Source organism: Colletotrichum destructivum, chromosome 12, assembly GCF_034447905.1.
Source record: "Colletotrichum destructivum chromosome 12, complete sequence".
Taxonomy (NCBI): domain Eukaryota; kingdom Fungi; phylum Ascomycota; class Sordariomycetes; order Glomerellales; family Glomerellaceae; genus Colletotrichum; species Colletotrichum destructivum.
This window is the reverse complement of record NC_085907.1, coordinates 608,571-630,749: the sequence shown is the minus strand read 5'-3', so window position 1 is coordinate 630,749 and position 22,179 is coordinate 608,571. Positions and strand designations below refer to the sequence as shown.

Here is a 22,179-nt window from a genome sequence, read left to right as displayed (position 1 = left end):
TTTGGCCAGGCTGTGAGGCCAGCCTTGTTGGCGTAGCCGGACAATCAGCCGGTTCCGAAGGACAGAGTCAAAAGCCCCTTGGACGTCCATCGTCACCAATGTAGCTGTGAGCCCTTTGTCAAGGGCCATTTCGATGTCGTGGGCGAGGCAGGTGGTTAGGTCAACCGCTGACCTGCCAAGTAGAGCCCCTATTTGTTGTGGGCTGGTCACCCCTTCTAGGATGGTAAGGTAGGACATTCTTCTGGCTATCAGCCTCTCGAGACCTTTCCCAAGACAAGATAGTAGGGCTATTGGCCGCCAGGATCCGGCTTTAGAAAAGTCTGTTTTCCCTGCCTTCTGGATCATAGCGACCTCCGCTCTGCGGAAAGGCTGGGGGAAGTAGCCCGTCCGTATGCAAGCTTGGAACAGTTGTCTGACAGGATCAGATATAAGGTACCAGCAAGCCTGAAGCAGCCGTGTTGTGATCCCGTCGATGCCAGGGGTCGTGGTCTTTGTCAGGGTAGCCTCCCTCAGCTCTTCTCTACTGATGGCATCCTGCCAAGGTATCCGTCGTCGAGAGACCGTAGGGACGTCGAACGGGTCTCCCGGCAGGTCATCCTGGGCACTGAACCTCTCTAGGAGGGCTCTTCGGAGTGCTTGGGCCTTACCCTGAGTGTCGTTGATCGTCTGACCCTCCACTACCAGAGGGGGGGCTCTTACCCCTAGGCTAGCCTTTCGCCAGCCCATAATCTTGTAGAGGTCTTGGTCCGAGGTAACTCCTTCGATCTTAGCAGCCCAGTAGGCCCGCTTAGCTTTCCTGACTGTACTCAAGAAGGCCTTCTGCTCTTCGAGGGTAGCAAGGCGTGGGGTCTGCTCTAGTTCTTGGGCTTGTCGGCAGCAGGCCTCGCGGTACGTTCGGTGGGCTTCTGCGCACTCCTCCGTCCACCAAGGGGCCCCTTTCCCATGCTTACCTCGTTTCTTTCCTACAGCCTGGACAGCCGTGGAGAGAAGGTCGGCTAGTCGTTCCGCTTGGGTGTCCAACTCGGCAGGGGTAGGTTCGTCCTGCAGAGTAGGTAAGACTGAGGCTCCTGCTCTGATCAGGTCTCTAAACCGGGGTAGGGCCGAGTGTCAGGCCAGCGAGGCAACATTGTGTAAATTGACCTAAGGAGATAAAACTAATGTGATACTGCTAACGTGGCCGAATATCATCTTTATCCAGCTTTGGCTTATTAATGAATGCACCGATACAAGGATAAACCTTACATCTGCCTGACACCGAGTCTGCGACTGATAGTGACTGTGGTTGGTCTGTCTGTTGTTGTCGGTGCTTTTGAAGCGGGATCGTTGCGATAATTGCTTGATGATCGGCCCCTGGGTGCAGGTGTGGACTGACCACTGCGTGTGCGAGGGGAATTGTTGGTAACTATACCAGGTATCCGTATATACGGCGAGGTGAAGCAACGAAGACTCGTTATATTGGTCTACTTATGATATTGCTTAGTGAGTGGAATACAAAGGGAGGTTATTGCCACGGCCGTTAGAGGCCGATATGTAGCCTTCCGGGCACACGAGTCATCCGGCCGGCGGCCGGACAGCTAATGTTCCGACAGTAAGGTTCCAATCACTTCCCTCATCTCATTCGCCTTGACGCCTGGAAGAAGACAACCCATACGATCCAGTCCATCATATCTCAGCCGCCGCGGTGGACGGCTCGATTTCCTCTCCGCGGATCCATATCTTCCTGATTTTCCTCGTGGCGGTAATGTCCTCGAGCGGGTTTCCCTCGACGAGCACCAGGTCGGCCCGGAGGCCACCCCGGACCATGCCGCGGTCGCTGAGCCGGAAGGCCGTGGCCGCCACGCAGGTCGCCGAGCGGAGTACATGGAGCACGGGCATGCCGGCCTCGACCAGTAGGCGCAGCTCCTCGTGCAGGCTCTCGCCAAAAGGGATCCGGGACCCCGGGACCGGGTTCGCCGTCGTGCCGGCGCAGATAGTGACGTCGGCGTCGTGGAGTGTGCGCACGCTCTGCGTCGCGTTGTCATAGCTGCCGCCGGGAACGAAGTCGGTGCAGGAGTGCTCGACAGGGCCCTGATTTGCTGTGGTCTTGTCGGGGCCTGGGGAGAAGATGGCAGTAGTATTGTTTGTGTTGGAGCCAATGGCCGACGCGCGCCGTCGCATCATGGTGAGCGTCGGCACGAATATTACGTTCCTGGCCGCCATTTTGAGCGCCAGAGCGGTGTCAATGGGCGCATCCAGGGGCGCGTGGGCAAAGACGTCGAAGCCGGCGAGCAGGGCGCGCTCATAGGACGCCTTGCCAGCGGTGCGGGCGATGATCAGCTTCCCGTGGGCGTGGGCAGCGTCGGCGAGGGTCTTGAGGATGTCGTCGTCAAACGAGTCAGGGTCGACCGGGACCTTGATGAAGTCCGAGCGGTCCGGGCCGCTAGACCTCGACGAGACAAAGGCATCGGCATCCTCGCGCGTCCGGATAACGTAGCCGTCCGGGCTGTCGTACAGCTGCGGCTGGTAGCCTCGGGCAGGAGATGCTTCGGTACCGCTAGTGAGAAAAGTCGAGAGTCCCGTTCTGCCGGCGGCGTAGACGCGCATGGCCTGACATTGCTGGGTGGTGCTGCTCATGTCGAGGACGGTCGTGACGCCCTGGCTCGCATACGTGCCAAGGGCTGCGTTGGCGCCTTTGATATTGGCATAGACGTCTATGAGACCGGGTATGAGTGAGCAGCCTCGGCCATCAATGACAAAGTCGGAAGTCTCGGTGTCGGAGTCGTCAGCCATGTAGTTTTGAATGTTGCCGGCGGATCGTGTAAAGACAACATTGCCAGGTTTGAGAATGGCCTCGCTATTGAAGACGCGGACATTTTGTATCAATATTTTGACCATTGTCCCCCCTGTTTCTTGTGCGCAGCGTTCTCGTAGATAACTTCAGGGCCCAGTTATGCTTCCAATTAAACGGTACTTTCAGAAACCGGGTGCAGTCTTATTGGGTTTGGTTGTTTAGCGGATAGATGGTTTGGCGATCCAACAGAGCAACTCGATAAACTATCTGATGTTGCAGATCTGGAATGACGATTGCAGGAACTTAATGATATATTCACAGACAACGCTCGAAACCGGCGTACATACGCATCTCCTACCCTTCCGGACACTGACAAAAAACTATGGGCCGAGGTGCCACACCACAATGACAGGTTGTCAGGTCATTGTAGAAGTCCGAAGCAGAAAACAAAAAAGAACGTACTGGAAACAAGATTCCGACAGCCAAAAATCAGAGTCGCTCATATCCTTACAGGGCATGTTCTCGTTTTGGCCGAACATCAGAGGCTGGTCATGTCCATTCGGGGGAGGGGGTGGGGCGATGTAGAGAAGTCGACGACAGGAAGTCTGGTAAGCCAATGGGGGAGTGAGATCGTCCGGAACCCTCCCCGTTCGGCCAACCATGTTAAAGCGTTGTGTATGTAGTTGGAAATATCCTCCAAGTTCGCAACGCTGGCAACTGCTGTTCTCGGCGGAGGCGGCGTTTTAATTGGGTGGATGTGTCGATGCCAAGTCTGTCATGTCATCTGGCAGACGGATCGTCTCAAGTTCCAAAAGTTGCGAACTGAGGCCGGGGTTTCGGTCGTGCATCAGAGAACTGTAAAATCTTGACATGTACTTGTTGCTCCTTTGCTTTTCAAAGTCTGTAAGTTGATTAGGTCGCCAACATCCTTGCAAGAATGGTAAGCGCACTTGAGGAAAACAACCGAGATTTGCTGTCGATTTCATAATTATTGCCGGGTGCCGTACACAGCCTACGCCGGCCCGCCTGGCAAGGCCGACATTCCAGCCGCCAGCTCGCCGCGCTGCCCCTCGTCACACTCCTCTACACTGCCGCCGTGCCGTTCACGCCGGTCGCCCAAGTCCTCAACATCGACGAGAGCTAGCTCTTCGACCGCATCCTCGCCAGCATCGGCATGTTCTCGGCGTGTCACTTCAAATGGCGCATCGCTGGACTAACATCGCCCCTTGCCGTTTTCCTCCCCGAATCTGGCGGAACCGGGATCCGAAACGGGCGGATCGAGCAGTCGGGGCCGAGCGCAGCGTGATCCAGGAGGAATGTCTTATTAAGAAGCAGACTTGAAGGTTGGAAAGGAGAATGAATTCTTGCCGCGTTCTGTGCGCGCATCGAACAGGACAGGAAATTCATTAAGCGATTGCTGATATTCGTGTACATCAACATTAAATCGTATAAAACATGACAAGCCACCTCTTGGCTGTTGAGGCTCAAGACTCATTCGTTTCGCTCGTCTCACGGAGGTGGAGCTTCCGAAACCTCTGCACCAGGTTCTCCGCATGCGCTGCGAAAAGATCCGTCACGGCCAGGTCCAGATCCACGACCCAGTAGACAGGAACCTGGTCAGGGATCATGTGGTGCTTTCCCCGCAGCTCGAGGTCCCTCTTGATCGCTCTCGTCTGCGGGATGTCCATCGCACCCTTCTCGAGGGCCATGGACAGCAGGCTCAGCGTGATGCCCTTGGCCAGTGGGAAGCCGGTGTACAGCGTCTGGTAGCATGTAATGCATAGGCGCAGGTAGAACAGCCAGTCGGGCGCATGCCCAGGAACCTTTGCCTCGGCGAGCATTGCGTTGGCGAGGTACAGCAGCGCCGAGTGCCAGAAGAAGGAGTATGACGACTCTGGGTGGCTATGCCGGTAGAAGAGGACGATTCTCTTCAACTGTTTCACGGATGCCGCGTAAACAGCATCCGGGGTGGACTCTTCGGACTCGAAGTTAGGTAGTCGCTGCCGAGGAGCGCCGTTGTGCTGAAGAAGGGGCCGGAACAGGTCGATGATAGCCAAGTGGTGATAGATGCTGGAGGTTGCAATCTGCGTTAGCCAAACACCCCAAAGCGTGTGTCAACCACCGGTAGCTAGGTCTTAATTACTGCAGTACCACGGCGTGATGTGTACACTGATCCCCCTGAGCCAGCTCTAGGGGTAAGCTATCTGCCCACATCAGAAGCCGTCTGCAAGTCTCTTCGGCGAAGGCTAGAGAGACAGCTTTGGCGGACGCGGTCAGTTTCGGCCCGTACATTGTTTTGACCACGTCGTGAACTATCTGGCAGAGGCGACAGTGCTCCTTGAGCAAGACTGCATTGTAGATCCGTCGTTTGTCTCCTATAGCTAAGGTCTTAGCGTCTCTCGCAGCATCTATGCTGTCGCCTGGCAGGGGTCCGAGGGGTGGGTGCTCGATCAAGCGCTGATGTAGCTGTATCGAGAAAGAGCTTTGTCGGGATCATTAGCTTATGTACTTCGTTGCCATGAGGCATTGCATGAATTTTAGAACTGCAATCTCCAGCAGCTGAATCCGAGAGCGGGAGAGACCCGCTGTGGAGAGGGCAAACCCCCTTTTGCGGAAAGGAACGAAAGAAAAGGGAGAGAGAATAGAACGACGATGGGACAAGGTGGCAACGTGGAAAGATGACAAGGGGCAAACGGAACGAGTCCAGAGTCCGCTTCTATCAAATCGATGCTGACGTACGTGAGATAGGCGAACAGAACCCAAGAAATCTGGGACTTGGCCTTTCGATAGTTTGCGCTACTGTCGAGGTTGAGCCGTGAGTCGTGAGAAGGGCTGACGTTGAACAGTTCAAGCCTTTTGGACATGTCCAAGAGGTCATCGAGCAACTCGACATATTGCGCCCCCGCCCCGAGGGAGACTGAAGTCATCAACAAGTACTGCACCGCTGCCACAGTACAGATGCTTTCTTCGACTCGGGACTCCTTGCTCCTCTTCCACAGTTCCATTGCTTCCACGTAGAAGTAGTGGCCCACGACGGTGGCCTCGGGTTCGAAGGCCGTGTATCCCTGCTACGTGGCGGTGAGACTACACGTAAAGCAACTTAAATTAAGCGTTGTCAATGTTGAGGTTACTTACACAAGCCCAGGCGAATAGCCCGCTGACGAGGATCCGAGAGCAGAATTCGTTCTTACCGAGCAGCCCGTCCAGAAGTAGATCGACATCAATTAGGGGCATCATCGGATAGTCGGTCTCGAGATAGAGCTGAAGGACCGCAATGGAGAATTCATTGGTGATGGGTACGTCCGTCCATTGTGTTATGTCGACACTCAGTAACCGATTATCGTACAGTGTCGATGGGTTGCGGGGCCCGACTCGGCCCGTAGAGTTTAAGCTATCCCGTCGTAGACGACGGGTGTAAGGCGAAAACGAGTCTGCAGTTCTGGAATCAGGGGTGGAAGTTAGCGGGAATCCTCTTCTTTTGGATAAAGGGAGAAACGGTGGCACAATAGGAATTAGAGTGTTGTCAGGGGGAAATGAGATAGACTTCGTTGCCTGCGCTGCCTTAGGGACCAAACAGAGATCCAACGTACTCAGCCGGGCCACTGTGACTCCAGAGTACCTCCCTCGGAAGCAACACAAAGTCCAAGTCGAGCTTGGATGGCTGAAACGGCGGCCAAGCAGGATAGGCAACGGGGTGCCTCATCATTAACTCGAATTCCAAGGAGGACTGGGTGGGTGGCAAGATTGCCCTGTTAAGTGCAGCTGACGACAGGCCGGCATCGTACCCCCGCAAAGCAGAGCATATGAGGGCTGGATCGTTGCCGGTTCTCAGGAGCTGCAGACCCTCCAGAGCCTCGTCTTCGGGGACCGTTTTCAAGATTTCGAGCAAGTTGGCGGCGTCGGCATTGCTCAGAGACTGCTGCTTGTCAACGAGCTGGAAGCCGGCAGGGATGGCCTTCAAAATGGTGTCGGTGACCACTCTGTACTCGCACTTGAGCCCGCGACGCAGGCATTGCGAGCACTCTGGCTGACCGTCGCACTGTTCAAAAGGCTTTTTGTCAGTGTCGTCCTGTGCACGAGGCCGAGGCCGAGAGTTTTGGTCGGTTGGAGGTCTGGGGGCGGGGCGAAAGCTTGTCGAGTGATTAAGTGGTTTATTGCTTACGGCCTTCTTCTTGTACCGGCAAAAGTTGCAAGCTTTGGAGGTATGGGACCGGCGTCTTTTGCGTCCATTTGAGTTGCCGTCGTCGCCGTCCGTGGGATTCGGCTCCTGGGGGGGTTGTTGGGCAGTTCGGGGAAGAAGCGGTCGCTGCCGGTGACCGTCCAGGGGCATTCGAGGGCGGTGGATGGTCGGTCAAGTATGGTATGTCGTCGGCACGGGATGAGCTGGGGAGTGTCTTGCAAATAGGATCGTACCAACGACGAGTACCGAACTGAAGAAGATTTTGGCATTCGAATTAGTTGTTTGCCATGTTGCCGGTCGATTATGAGAACGAGAGGAAGATACTGAATTTTCCAGATGAAACAGTCCGGCCGGAGTTTACTCCGATTCCTTTGCCACACCTTGAGACTAGTCATACTAGTGTCCTGGGAAGGACCTCGGCCCCCAGCTTTCGGGCTATACATACATGGTAAACAGAAATCACATGTACCGAATGCAAGTGCCATGAATTTAAACGTGCTTAGTTCGAGACACATGTAAGTAAGCGGGCAAGGCCAAGCAGCACGTGCTGTCCGCTATTGACCCCCGAAGACCCGCAATGACCCGTAATGAAGAGTCCATAGTTCTCTCGTCTTGTAACTCAAGGTCTTTCTAATCATCAACAAACATACCCGACCCCGACCCCGACCCCGATCTCGATCCCGACCGGGTCGTCGCGCCGTCCCTTGAACGCTCTTCATGGTTTGTTGCCTTCTTTTCCTCTCAACAAAACAACAACATCACACTTTGCGCCAAAAGAGAGACAGTCCGACGGGACTGCATCTGCACCTATCCCTAATCTGAGCAACCTATTAAAGAGGAGGCTCCTTAAAAGCCCTTTTTACCCCTCCTTAACCCAAATCAGTGTCCTGGGCGAAGGCGTCTAGCCCCGGGACTGGGTCCAAGTTCAACGAGGCGCTAGCGCAATAGTTCCGGGCGAGTCAGCTCCGCTCCGTCAATGACAAATCAATGCCATGTGGCATGAGCAACTCTTCTGATCAGACGCAGACAAGCAGCTCCAACGATGCTGATTGGTTCGGCTCTACATCCTCTCACGTGATCAAAGCAGCGCGCCCGCTTTTCAAGGGCCAGAAAAACAGCCATCCTTTCAAATGGGGCTTCTTCAATCAAATGCTAAATGGACACACATGTGCTTAATGGTTCCTTGGGATCAGTCTCGTGGACGAGTCGCGATAGTAGGATCGCCGGCAATCTTGTGAGAATGACTCCACTTGATGCTACGCTAGTAAAATGATGGGGGTGGCCGGCTCACTGAACATTGGGTCGTCAAGCCCCGCTCGGCCGATCTGTGATGGTTCACGCTCTAACCGTTGCTTGCATGAGAAGCGGGGTTCAAGGTTTGAAGTAAATTTGACAGGCGGAAATTTGGCTTGGCCACCAGGGAAACTTCCGGTGGCTGATATCTAATTGATTGCGTGGCGGACTAGATTCCGGTGGTTGATATCTAATCACACACTGTTTCAGGCCGGAGGTCTCCTCCGGCACCTGCCACTACTGGGGCGGACGCAAGCAGGTGGACAGTATCGCGTGGTGTAACCGTACATTGCATGGCGCAATCATTGCGTCATCATACAGTATTGACATGCAAACATCTGCTTCCGCTGTGCCGTGCCTCACTCTTGCCAGGCCCAAGCTGCCCAGTAGCATGACCAGGGCGGATCTTGTCGTCCATCACACGCTTCCAGCCCCACTCTCCTTTTTCCCCTCCTGTGAAAGATTTGATAAGCGTACATACTGTACAAAGGTTTTACATTGCTGCCGATTTACATTTGAACAATGCACCTCTCGCAACTGCTAAATCATTTGTCATTCAGGTCAATCGTCCCTTGTTTCACCATCGACGCGTTAAGGACTGTAAGACATTTTGCTGCAGATACTTCACTTGTACAACCGACGCTCTTCCAGGAACCCAACTTCGCCAACCAGGCGGCCCAGGGAATCCTAGTAAACTTTCGTCTTCCCCAAGAACAACGATATCCCAGCCACTAGGAAGCCCCAGCAAAGATGGAATTCTCCGCCGGTGGTGTAGGCGCGATTCACCAAAGTAGGTAACCGAGTCAAAGCATATTTCGAAATGCTCCCCATTCATTCGCCAACTCAGCAAACGCAGACAGTCTACAGCAGCAACATCACAAGGGGGCACACTTACTATCGGCGAGGCACAAGATCTTTTGGACCAAAAAGACGCCAATACACAATTAGAGGAGGAAACGCGTGCGGGTAGTAGTCGCGCGAGGAAGGCGCAACCGCGCGGAAAGCACTGTAGCATCTGCGGAAACATTGGTCACAATGCACGCACTTGTGAGATAGATAGAGAAGCATCTGGAGGTTTAGATTTCGATTAGTTTGAGTAAATTCAAGGCGTTGTGGGTGAGTAAATGATTGATTCAATGTGAAGGTCCTGAAAAGTGCACGACTGACCCACATGAACGACTGACCCGACACTTACGTTAGTTGGTTTGTAAGCGACTAAATAGAGAAGAATGCTTTGGAGCTACTTCTTCTGTCATCCAAAACTAGCCTTATTCAAGGGAGTACGAAAGAAGCCTAAATTAGGTCTACAAATCCAGATATCCAGCTCAGCAGCCAACATCAATTGAGTCCTTTTTATCATGTCCGCAACTCGGGTCCGGCGGCTTAGACGTACCGCCGCCGCCGCCGCCGCCGCCGCCACCCCTGGTCCCATGGTCCTTGGACTTATCTTTCCCTTTGCCGCCGCCTCTTCCTCCTCCTCTACCACCTCTTCCTCCTCCACCGCCCTCGAAATATTTTTCACGCTTCTTTATGTAGCTAGGGTCGACGACTGTTGCGTTAACGACGTCATCGTTAAGGGTGTTGATCGTACTAGCGGGAGCGATCTTGTCGATAGGTGCGGCGAGAACGCCTAGGACGAGGGCGGAAGTAAAGACAGCGACTGAGATCCTCATCTTACGTTTTTGTGGTTGAAACAGAGTCTGGATCTTTTTGGTATTCTTATATAAGAGTGCGCTTGCAGAAGAACTGAGGACAGTAGTTCTTAAGGGATTAGAAATGTGCTTTTATTATTGTTATGCTGTCGACGGCAAGAAAGCTCTAGATATACCTTTTAAGTCTTACCCCGCTGAATTGAACCCAACCGCCGGAATCGAACCCTACGCCCGCAGAAAGCCAGATGCAAAACCCTGAAGCCTGGGACAAACCTAGCCTGGGCAGAAGTGGGACTGGTCTAGCCCCTGTTTAGCAAGGTAGAGCAGCAGGCGCCTGTCTTTCGCCCAGCTAGCTAGATAGCCAGCCAACAAGGGACTAGTAGTATCCTTTCTTTGCCGTCTGGTCATAGTGACTTATGATCTTGAATTCAGACAGGTCACATTATGTGTATTTAAAACTTATCTCCCAACATGGTGACATCGGCGTGTGGGAAGACTAATCACGGTCTATGAGGAGACTGAAGTATCTGCACATGGTTTTCTTCTTAGTTCTACTGATATGCCAATCCGCTTCTTATATCGAACCTTGATAACAGGGAAGTGCCAATTGGCTGCCCGAGTGAGCCTCTTATAGTTTCATTACGGAGGTTAGGTTACTCTGAATGGTGCGATGTAGGCATTAGGGGGGGTGGTCCTTGAGTCAGTTCTAAAACTCAGCCCGAGAGGTAAATGTTATTAAGACAGTAGCGGCCCCCTACAGCCCCTGAGGTTAGGGCTAGCCTTCGCCGCATGCGTCCACAACATTGCTAACGCACATAGGGGGCTTGGTAGGTTGGGCCTCCATTGATTTCCTGCTATTGTTCACTTTGCTGATACTTATTCTTTCCAAGTTTGCTTATGTCAGCCATTCCACCTACTCAAGTGTGATGATTCTGTATTAGTATATGATATCCTGGTATGAACATTGCAGTATCGACATGTTAAATTCAACCATCCAACAACCCCATCTATGGCCTGGCCTACCTACCAAACAACCCTGCCCCTGAGAGCAACATCGAGTCCTTGCTTTTTTGCAGTGTTCTACCTCTTATCAAAACCACTGCTGTCACGTTGCGAGCCTCCATCCTGATTAGTGTCTACTTGTACCTGAGTTGTAAGCTGGGTTGCCTCAATCATTCCAAGATGAATATTTCAATCAGCGCTGCCGCCAGATCAAACAAGTCAAATCGGCCTCTAAACTTGCTTGTTTGGCTCCTTGACCCCCTAAGATTGGTTGTTTGGTTGATTTACCAAATCAACCAAGCAAGTACGCGTATTACTAATCGCACAAGAGGGCTGGGGTATTACCCGATTAGGAAAACAAATGAAGCTATCGCGAGATCTCCCTTCCCCCACCTTTTTATCTAATCCTGAATATTCCTAGCCCAGCCTAGTGGCAATACTCCCCTCTTCAGCCAGTTCTTCAACAGATGAAGCTTCTCCATCGTCTGAGGCTGGAGAGACTGTCGTTGTGAGGTCATCGTCAGCTTTGCAAGGCTGAAAGCCCTCTCACAGTCTGAAGCCATCGCTGGTGCTGCCATCACATCCAAAGCCATCTGGCTGAGGGAAGGGAAGTCAGCCTGGTGATCCCTCCACCACTTGACAGGGTCAACAGTTGGTTGAGGAGGCATCCTGAGATACGTCTGAAGCTCATCGTCAACCTGGGCGTTCCCTCTGAGGGTCTCCCTCCCTATTCGACTGTTGATCCATTGTCTGAAGTGGGATTCTTCATATGAAGGAAGGGTGACATCTGCGACCTCTGGGGTGGCCGGAGGAGGGGCAGAAGGCTTATATCAGTGGTTGTAGTACTCTCTGATGTCTTTCTTGCTATCGCGTAGCCATTGAAGCTGTTCCCCCTCATCCCATACTGCTCCAAGATATGATAAACCAAGACCAGGATGGAGAACGATTGAGGCAGCAAAGAGTGGTGAGTCTCCCAGCCTCTGGTAGTAGTCTGACATCTTCTGCCAGGCCAATTCAACAGAGGTTCGAAGATGCTCTTGAAACATCGAGGAGAGGCTCCCAAACCGAGCAGCATGACTGCCCCAGTCTTTGGAAACATACTGAGGTAGAGGAGGAGGGTCTGGAGTAACTGTTGATGATCTCAATAGTCGACCAGACCGAGTCTGCGATAGTTGAGACTCCTCAACCTGGGTTAGGTCGATCCCTGGAGTAGCAGGGTAAAGAACAGAGTTATAGAAGTTCTTCCACTCCTCGAGATGCTCGAGGAGGTACTCCATACCAGTCATGACCTCCCAGAGTCGACCGTGGCCATCCCCCTTGCCCCATCCTTCTTTCCTCTTGGTCTGAAGGTAGAAGGGCTCCAGGATAACCTTCACTTCAGTCAAGACCTTCCAGTCTTCTGGTGTAAGGAGATCATCAGCTGGTATCCTGCTCTTGATGCTCTTATCATCCTGAACCCAGTTGATAAAGGTCTCCATCTCTGCCTTCTTCTGGAGGGCTCTCTCGATCATAAGACAGGTCGAGTTCCATCTTGTCTCGTTGTTCAGGATAAGCTGGGTCTCCCTCTGGCCTTGTCTGAATAACTCGAAGTCAGATCCAGCGTCAACCTCTCTTGATGCCTTCATGAACCTCTCTGACCTCTGGGGAGAGGATCTGACGAAGAGGATGATGTTGCGGAGCTTCCCAATAGGGCCAGCCTTCCTCCAAAGCTTCAAGTCTTCTTCCACGTTGTTGATTGATTGGTAGAAGTCAGACTCTGCCTCGAAGATGTTGCGATCGTTGCCAAAGAGGAGGGCTCGAGCCACAAGGTTGAGGATGTGACCATAGCATCTCATTCTCCTTTCTTGTCGATCAGAAGAAGACATTGAGGCGTCAATATGGCGATAGAGGTAATCAATACAGATATCGTTGTTGCTAGCGTTGTCTGAGACGGTTGCTCCCACAAGGGGAAGTATATCCCAGTCAAGAAGGCTGTTGAGGATGTGGTTGGAGATGTTGAGCCCACTGTGATCGCCCTGAAGCTGTGTGAAGGTGATAAGTCGATTCTGGTGTTGTCACTTCTTGCTGATGAAGTGGGCAGTAACCGCAAGAAAGGCGAAATTGTTGGGAGAGGTCCAGAGGTCAAAGCCAAGGTGGATCTTCGAGAGAGCATCACAAAGTTCTGCCTTGATGATATCTTTGCCTCTGAGGAAGAGGGAAGAGAGATGATCCATCATCGAAGTTCTACCCCAGGGGATCTGGCAAGCAATAGTATTATCGTGGTATCGAAGGAGTTGTTGTACAAACTCCCCCTCGAAGTGGTTGAAGGGAAGGTTGTTGTTGATGATGATGGCAAGGCAGAAGTCCTGGATGCTGCCTAACTTAGCCTTGGGCAAACTAGAGACCTTCCTCTTCTTTGAAGGAGGAGGAGAGTCTCTAGGGCTAGGGCTGGAATCCTCTGGATTCGATTCACTAGACATGTGGCTAATATTGTGACAACTGGTGATAGTTAGTATTATCAACACTGATAGAAAAACACCAACATACCGACGAAGATGTTCAGCAGAAGAAGTTGAAGCAGCAGCAGCAAAGAACTCTAGCCTCCCTTTGGTATTGCATCGCTTACAACACCAGAAAGCAGCTCCAAGGTCCCCATTCAAGCTTAACTCAATAAGGAAAACACTATAGGCCCTAATCCAAGTTTTTCTCCCTTAACTACCCCTCCGAGCCACTTGTTCTTTAAGAACAAAGCGCTAATTACCTTAGGTTATTAGTATAAGGTCACTAATTAATAGGTCCAAAGGAAGGATCGTAGCAAGGCTGGTCCTAATCTAGGCGGTCACTTGAGTAGGGGATCGAAGCAGTTGAAGAGCATTGGAAGTTAAGGGAGTTCGTGATGTTTCCTAGTATACAGAGATGTGTCAGCAGCCAGCAGAGAAGATGATGGGCGAGGGGATGAGGCTATTCAAGACCGCAAGAGGTCGAGATCACCATCATCAATAGCCACGAGAACAATGGCAACCAGATTATAACTGGTGGGCTATGAGAGACTGCCATCATGAAAAGAAACAAGGCCTTGAGGGGGAAGGGGTCTTTTTATACCAGAGAAGGCATCGCGAAGTACTGGAAGGGGGAGAGATGGAGGCAACGATGGCAAGTAGTTGGTTATTGAATGAGGTATAGATCTTAAAGGCATGAGGAGGAATGAAGAGAACGGTCAGAAGGAGGGATATCAGGCCTATTTATACCCAAAACTGATGCCAGGAGATATCACAGATCACTCCAGTTTATGGCCAGAAGACGAAAGCACCATGAAAGTTTCAAAAGAAGGCCTCACATCGCGAAAAAACACGCTTGGTGCGTTCAGAAAAAGCAATATATTGTCTCGAGCAAGGTTAAGGTTGAGCCTGGCTTTCTAATTGGTAGATTATATGTATACCAAGCCCTTGAAGCAAACAAATCCAATGTATCAAACATCGCGATCGAAAACTTGCTTGTTTGGTAGTGTGAATAGCCCCGATTTGATGGGTTTGTTTGGAACTTGACTTGATAGATTGGCTTTGGCGGCAGCGCTGCTAACACAGGCTTGTTCCTTTAGTTTTTGCGTTTGTTTTTGTTGATTTTGGCGAATCAGCTTCTGTCGGGCGCAAGGCGTTGAGGTCAATTCTGTTGAGGTCTCCGACCAAGTGGGCTATCGAGGACTCGTCGTAGACCATTGGTTGTTGTATTGCATGAGGTTTTGACGGTGCTCTCGAGTTCTGGCTCGTGGACTTTGAATCCTGGGGTGATTTACTCGGCTTCGGATTGTATACAACTTGGAGTATGTACGGGGATATTTTTCTCCATAGCTGTCGGATGCTTGGAAGACACGCTACAACAACTCCCACAATCACTTCGATATGAGACCATACAGAAGTCTGCAGAGAATCGGCTAAAGTCAAAAGTCAGAACGTGACTTTTAGCACAAGATATCGGAAATTTCACAAGCAAACCTGAAGCATTATAAGATGTCGAAAAAGCTAAAACCGCTTTGATGCGGTAGGCACTTACTGCCGTAAGGCTGTTCACTGATTAGTAACGTTTCCGTAAACCAATGGCCTGACTCACAAGAACCCAATGCTAAACATAAGGATTATACCCAACTTCTTCATACGTTGTATCCGCATTCCGTAGATTTGTGCAGGGTTCAAATCCATACCACGAAATCCACATATGGATCCACAATATGGATCCATGTCCATTCCATTCCATTCCACGTAGGCTTCAGCCTTTCCATATTCACGCCACAGAACCCCTTCCATATGTTCCATATGTGGAAATTGTGGAAAGGATTGAAGATTTAGGTGGGGGCTGAAAAAACCTGGATTTCCTTGTGAAATAGCGCATACCCCAAGTACTTTCTATCGCCAACGACAACGCAATAGCAACAATTTTCCACCCCGTTTTACCCGTACACGAAGTTCAAACAAGTCTATTCTAGGGGGGTTACTACTACTCACGCCCTTATTTCCCCAAATCGAAATGGCCGCCCTCCATCCTACCAAGTCAACCACACCCGTTCCAGAACGTACAGAAGAAGACAATCAACGACTCTTTCAGCTCTACAAAGGCTGGACCTTGACGGAGAGAGACGGCCAAGTGCGTCAATGGGTATATCAGTTCGGCTACGATATCCAGCATGCCCAGAAAGGGGAACGCCGATGGGTGTGTTGCCTTTGCATCAAGCAAAAGCGGCCGAGGCCAAAGAGTTATGCCATCAAAGGGTTGCAGAATGCGGAGGGTCACCTGTACGCGGACCACAATGGCATTATGGATCCGACAGGCAAGAGGCAAAAGCCTGCCAAGGCATCTGAGAAAGCACATCAGTCCATTGCAACAATTCTACAGTTGAACCCGAAGGAGCCGAAGGAACAAGATTTGATCAATACCTTGATCAAACGTTTTGACAAAACTGTATTCCAGCAGAAACTTGTCAACTGGATTGTCAATTCTAACCAATCCTTCTCGATCGTTAACGATCAAGATCTTCGAGACATCTTCAACTACCTCAATCCATCGGTGGAGATCACAAAAGCCAACATTACTGACGTGACCGTGCGTGCCATCGCAGAGCGAGAATTTACTAACAACATGGAAAGAGTGAAGGACGCTTTGCGAAAGAGTCCGGGACAGATCCATATCCAGTACGATGGCTGGAAGTCTGGTAACCGACACGCCTTATACGGCATCACATGTGTTTTTCGGGATTCAAACAATCGGCCACAGAAGTGTGTCCTCGGACTGCCTGAGCTTACAGAGAGGCACACAGGCGAGAATATCGCCGGGCAGATCATCGAGATCATTCGAGAGTACGAGATCAGCGATAAAGTCGGATATTTCACACTGGATAATGCCGGTAACAATAAAACTTCGATGGGGGAGCTTGGATTAGAATTCGGCTTCGAGTGGGAGAAGCGATGGGTTCGCTGCGTTGGTCACGTTGTCAACATAGTAGTGAAACAGATGCTGTATGGCAAGAACCCGGATGCTTTCGAGAAAGAGGTCTTCGAAGGACTTCATACGGCAGCGAAGGAGCATGAAGTCTGGAGGAGGCGAGGCTCTGTTGGAAAATGGCATAACTTTGCTGTTGTAGGTGGCTGAATCCCCGGCTTTATTTGTTATACTCACGAATACCTAGGAGGTGAGCAGATCGGACACGTGGACCGATATGCTCAAGAAGGTACAGGCTATCGAGAGCCAACTCTCTGATGACGCTCAGCTCAAGAAACACCGTCCAGTTGGAGTTGTGGTCGACAATGCTACCCGGTGGCTTTCTCAATTCTCGATGATTGAGCGCGCTCTCGTCTTAAGGCCATTTTATAATTCTTTTGTCCAGAGAGCGTCAAACGAGTGGGAGAAGGTCAACTTGACGAGAGCTGGCCACATCAAAAAGGGCTCCAAGCTGCCCTTCTTCCTGAAGGAAGAGAATCACATGACACCTGATGATTGGCATGTGCTCGGGACTCTTTACGACATTTTGCTTGACTTCCAGCTGGTTGTGAGAGGCCTTGAGGGTGATGGGCAGGGAAAACACCGGAGAAAGGTCGAGGAAAACGAGATCGACCCTCCACTGTCTGGTAAGCCTTAATTATACTTCTCAAAAGCGGCCCGATTCTTATTCTAACAGCTGATTTGTACAGGAACAAGCTGGGATCTTATTCACGCGTATGAATTTCTTCTCGAAACCCTCGAATCCGCGAAAAGAGCAGTCGCCAATTTTCCGGACGGCCATCACCTCGCTGTCAACATCAATCTGGGCTGGCTCAAATTGAACGAATACTACGAGCATCTGAACGATAGCCCCTTGATCTATGGCGCCGCAGTTCTTCATCCTGCCTACCGGTGGGCACTGTTTGACGATTTGTGGGGAGACGACGACGAAAGACAGTTATGGATTACCAAGGCGAAGGAGATGGTCCAGGATCTCTGGGAGAGAGAGTATAGGGACCTGGAGGTCGATGACCCAGAGATTGAGTTGCCTGCCAATAAGCGGCTGAAGACCTCAAGAAACAAGTTCACAGCGTGGCGCACAAAGAAGCGAGGACTGACGGCCGGGGGGGTTTCTGTTACCGAGTCGCCAATTCAATCCCCTGCTCAATCGCCTAGGTCCTCAGTTGGCGGTCTGGATCTTGATGAATACGGGCAGTGGCAGCGTGATATCGAGGATGCTGATGCTTCTGTCACAGATCCCTACGAATACTGGCACATGAGGCGGCTTAAATACCCCCGGTTGTCTAGGATGGCCTTGGATCTGCTTACTGTGCCACCAATGTCAGCCGAGTGCGAGAGGTTATTCTCGACCACTGGCCGCATGGTGACCAAGAGCCGCAATAGGCTAGATGCCAGCACAATTGGGCTTTGTCAGACACTACGGAGTTGGTTGCGTGCCGGTTTGATCGGGTCGCTAGATAGGATTCTGATGGACGAGTGACAATAACATCGACGTCACCAAGGCATGGATGCGGCCCACTAATTACCATTGTTAGACAAAGTAGGTTTCCATTCCACCCATTCCACAATATGGATCCATTTCCATAATGGATCCATTTCCACCCATTCCACATCGAAGTTATTAGTCAGCATCCATATCCACGCCATATTCACGAATGTGTCGTGGAGTGTCGTGGATTTGAACCCTGGATTTGTGTCGAAGGTAAAAAGAGCATCCACACATCCAAGGCGACGTTGATAGCACCGTGGGCGATAGTAAGTGCATTCCTGTTAAAGCATTTACCTTTGATCTCTTTCGTCCAACCCAGCCAAGCAAAGTTCAAAGGTTGGCAGATTGCAAGCTGTGCGGTAACGAAAGAGATCAAAAGAAGCAGGTTAAAGACTTGCGTGCACCATAATACCTTACGAAACTTTTCGTCAGGGAAAATTCGAAGGTATAAAAAGAGCATCGAAGATTTTACAAAAGCCAGACAGGTAAAATATAGAAATCCAAACAGAAGCACCATCTACCTCATGTTAGCCTTTGAAAGATTTGCATAGTTTACTTCCTTACAAAGAGGAGGTTTGTGATTTGGTCTGGAGTAAGAGCCCAAATATCTCTTCCCACGCCAGACTTTTCCGCTGCGAAACATTAGTGTCACTGGCTACCTGTGCTGATGCACGGTTGCGATTACCGAAGTAAGCCGCCGGAAGAAAAAGAGAACTCAATATCTAGAAAATAGTTAGAGAAAGTTCGACGAACAAGGAAGTGAACGTAGTTTATAATTACGTATGCAATAATGATCGTCATGTCGTCCCAGCCCCAGGATGAAAGCTTCATCCACTTGTTGGTTAACCGCCCTGCGATGAAAACTGTCGGGATGACGAAAAGCATTGGCCGCAACCACTGATGGATTGCGTCCAGCTCAGTTAAAGGCACCCCGCAGGCTGCCATCGATTGATTTTGGGCGACTGCATTGTTGGTAAACTTTGTACTCTTTCCACGCTGTAACTAGGATGGCAGTTCGCAATTCTTACCTAGCGTTTCCTTGACTGTACAGTTACTCATAACGCATTCCCGCATGATTCCTGCTAAAAAAGTGTCGTTGCAAATACATGTTTGGTCCGGAATAGAGCAGTTAGAGTGTTTAATCTCCTGGACCATGCAGCGGATCTGTATCTGTGAGTAAGTGTCATGCCACGGTCGACGGATAGAAAGTATGCTCACAGCACAAATGGGGATGTCCTGATAGGGCAGATCTTCCCCTACGACGACGAAAACGCTAAAAGCGAAAGAGCAAGCAAGGAGAATCGAGAAGCGAGCGAAGGCCATGGTGTAGGGGGTGACTAATCGTGACACAGGAAACCATTCGTGTCTAACGAGGATCATCTACAAACAGTTGCTGGACTCTCAGTAGGCGAATTTGGATGGAGACAACTGTTGGTGAAATGAATTTCGGAAACTCGCGCTACAATGTGATCTTGAAACAATAGAAGGGAGCATGACAGGGGCTACTTTGAGCGGGGATTTCTTTTCTGGCTCACATGCCACAAAGCTAGTATATTGCTGCTTTGGGTCTGCACAGCTATTTAATGGTGCAGCATTCTTCTTACACTGCGAGTAATATCTTACATTTCGTGCTGTTTGCAGACTCTGACATGGCCAAAGAGTAGGCATGCAACATTCCACACACACCCAAGCCTAAACTTAAATGGCAACTGTGGAGCGTCGCTAAAGCTCTAGCTGATCCCCTTGAAGCTCCAAGTCGGAGCGCATTAATTAGTCTGACGCGATTAATTTATCAAAAGCTTAAATAGCATGTATCCTTTGGGGGTATCCATTCAAGCAGTGGCTCTTGATGGATGCCATTGGAGAAGCCGTAGCTGCAATCTGTGGTGGAGAAGCTTTAACGAAATGAGGGCCAGATTGGCTCAACGACCATCAGAGCTAACTGATACAAACCTAGCTGCTCTCTTAGCTCACCGACCCAAGTGTTTTCATCGTGGGAACGCTGTTTGCGGACCGGAGCTAACCTTCTACGTCAACAAGATGCGATGGTATACTTATGCATTACTGATGATGATGTGGCGCTTCCCCATGTTGACAGGAATGATCTTCTCACACTTACCGTTGACGTGTTGTACAAAAAAACAGCTGCTCTTTATTAGAATTTCAAGATATTACCAGTTACACAAGAAATACAGTGACGAATGAGAGGCAGGGGAATGCGTGGACCATATCTCAGATGTACTGAAATGCAAGAATCGAGAATCCAGTGAATATGTGTTGGAATCACAGGGGATTCGATGGTTACCGTATACGGTGGGGTTGAACGAAGGAGTAATCTCTGTTGTTATTCTTGCGTTGTAGAAGGGAAGAAGCTATCTAGGGGCTGGGGCTGAGATGAGGTTGATAGGTTGAGCTCTCCCTGTCGGCCGTAGCTAGCCCGGGCCCGAATTGGCCCGATCGGCCGAGCCGCGCTGGAGGGCTGATATCCTATTCCGACAGTAGGGCTTCTTTTCACGTTACATAATACACGGATTTAATTGACTGATTGGGTATTCTTAAACTTACAAAAAGGACCTTGATTGTCTCGCCGCATACCCTGACTGTAAGGTCCGATGCCGGCTCATCCTGCGATTCTCACAGCGGAGACTGAAAATCGACCTTTCGCACTGGTGCAATTACGCACAGCTGAAAGCCTTTTATGGTTTTTAGGAGTGGACATCCCAGCCAGTAACAAGAAATTTGCCCGCACCAGCACATCGCCTATCCGTTGGACCCACATCTTGTTAGATTGACGCCTGGGTCCGGATTAATGCCTGTCAAAACTACAATGCTTGTATGTTGCAGTAACGCAGATAAGCCAGTTTGGGCTGCCTTTTATCCGGACCTAGGCGTCAATCTAACACAGCTAGCCAGTTTCGGCTTTTTGGGGGAGCCTTTCCAGCCAAGCAATAAGGGCGTTGCTTGGCTCTGTGCACTGTTCGCGAGGGAGGCATCCAACCCCGATTGCCTTCCATACCAATGGGGGTTCGTTACTTCAAAGAGCCGATTCTGACTAGATGGTGAATGTCCCCAGTCACATAACGAGGCCCTACTCCTCCGCACTGTCGTCCCTCACAGCTGCAGCCAAATGGCAGGAGCCGGTTCTGACTCTTAATGGCGACCATTCTCAAGCCTGGCGTTAAGATCTTGCTCGCCCCGACATAAGCCCTTTCCGTAGAGTCTGCATCTGGCTCAATCTAATATATTGGAAAGTCGAGGTCTAGAAGCTGGCATTCGTCGCCCTTAGAACTACGCACTTCCAGCCGATTCTGGCTGTTGGGGTAAGGTCTTCCCAGCCACGCGACTAGGCTCCTGCCCTGTTGTGTAGAAATGAATACCAAGACCTAGAGATCCAGTTCCAACGTCGCCGCAACGATGAGGCAGGTACCGGTTCTGGCCTTTGAAGGAGGGGTGTCCCCAGCCATTCAACAAGGGTCCTCCTTAACCCACTACCTCTCCTGTCCACACGCTCTACATCTAACTCTTACAGCAAGGACCTCGCTGTGCCGTGTATGGTTCCCGCAAAATCCGTTTCCGGCTCCTGTTGATACTTTGGAAAGCCATCAACTGGAAAGCCAGTTTTAGCGCACCTGCGACTATGACGCGGGAACCGGTTCCGACTTTTGGTCGACAGTCATCCCAGCCATGTAACAAGTAGATTTCTTGCTCTACTACGTGTTCTATCTGCACAGTCCATATCCAGCTCCTGGAGGAGCAGGTTCTGACCTTTCATGGAATGCGTTCTCCACCATCCGACAACGATTCTAACTGCTCTGCTACATCTCCGTCTGCAGAATCCATTTCTAGATCCCAGTTGTTATAACGTAGTTGATAAGCGAGTGAAACAGACAAGCGAGTGAAACACTCCTTATCTGTAACGAGCTGGGCCAGTATGAGGCCTTGCTGAGTATCGCGGCCACGAGCCACCCCTGATCAAGCAGGGCTGATGCTAAACAATGTCATGGCAACTCAACTTTGATCCCGCGAACCGAACGCACTTGCTTGTTGTCTTCCATGTGAACGGCCAGCTATGGAGCTCTGTGTTGAGCAGAAGGTTGGACGACAATTGATTGCAGACGACCACCAAAGCACAGCGGCAATTGCTCCGCGCCATGACTTATGTGATTGCACAAGCCATACCCTTTACCAGATGGTCGCAGATAGGACGTACTTCTTGCTACTACGTGACATCATATCCAGTCTGATACCTACTATCACTGGCTACCCACAGCGAACCCCCCTCCGGACAGATTGACGCGCTTCCCTGCGTCTTATCGCGACGAGT

At 50.8% G+C, this 22,179-nt stretch overlaps 5 protein-coding genes across 5 annotated transcripts; all 5 read right to left on the bottom strand.

The window, feature by feature from the left end:
- Positions 1-1,662: 1,662 nt before the first annotated feature.
- Positions 1,663-2,874, bottom strand: CDEST_15584 (Putative metal-dependent hydrolase, composite domain superfamily; the record flags this gene model as incomplete). Its single annotated transcript, XM_062931739.1, has 1 exon — positions 1,663-2,874. One exon carries the CDS (start codon positions 2,872-2,874, stop codon positions 1,663-1,665), a length of 1,212 nt encoding a protein of 403 aa, XP_062787790.1.
- Positions 2,875-3,558: 684 nt separating this feature from the next.
- On the bottom strand, positions 3,559-7,419 carry CDEST_15583 (Putative zn(2)Cys(6) fungal-type DNA-binding domain-containing protein). Its single transcript, XM_062931738.1, has 6 exons — positions 6,933-7,419; positions 6,361-6,809; positions 5,906-6,209; positions 5,510-5,838; positions 4,914-5,252; positions 3,559-4,840 (listed from the first exon to the last, which is right to left on the bottom strand). The coding sequence occupies exons 1-6, from the start codon at positions 7,098-7,100 to the stop codon at positions 4,255-4,257; spliced, it is 2,175 nt and encodes a 724-aa protein (XP_062787789.1). The 5' UTR covers positions 7,101-7,419; the 3' UTR covers positions 3,559-4,254.
- Positions 7,420-9,435: 2,016 nt separating this feature from the next.
- CDEST_15582 (uncharacterized protein) lies at positions 9,436-10,071 on the bottom strand. The gene has a single exon (XM_062931737.1). It carries the CDS (start codon positions 9,914-9,916, stop codon positions 9,569-9,571), a length of 348 nt encoding a protein of 115 aa, XP_062787788.1. The 5' UTR covers positions 9,917-10,071; the 3' UTR covers positions 9,436-9,568.
- Positions 10,072-14,321: 4,250 nt separating this feature from the next.
- CDEST_15581 (uncharacterized protein) lies at positions 14,322-15,042 on the bottom strand (the record flags this gene model as incomplete). The annotated part of the gene is made up of 3 exons (XM_062931736.1): positions 14,322-14,807; positions 14,869-14,936; positions 14,984-15,042. 3 exons carry the CDS (start codon positions 15,040-15,042, stop codon positions 14,452-14,454), a joined length of 483 nt encoding a protein of 160 aa, XP_062787787.1. The 3' UTR covers positions 14,322-14,451.
- Positions 15,043-18,185: 3,143 nt separating this feature from the next.
- CDEST_15580 (Putative extracellular membrane protein, CFEM) lies at positions 18,186-19,235 on the bottom strand (the record flags this gene model as incomplete). The annotated part of the gene is made up of 6 exons (XM_062931735.1): positions 18,186-18,207; positions 18,260-18,372; positions 18,420-18,487; positions 18,541-18,577; positions 18,636-18,817; positions 18,884-19,235. 6 exons carry the CDS (start codon positions 19,233-19,235, stop codon positions 18,186-18,188), a joined length of 774 nt encoding a protein of 257 aa, XP_062787786.1.
- Between the last annotated feature and the right edge of the window lie 2,944 nt (positions 19,236-22,179).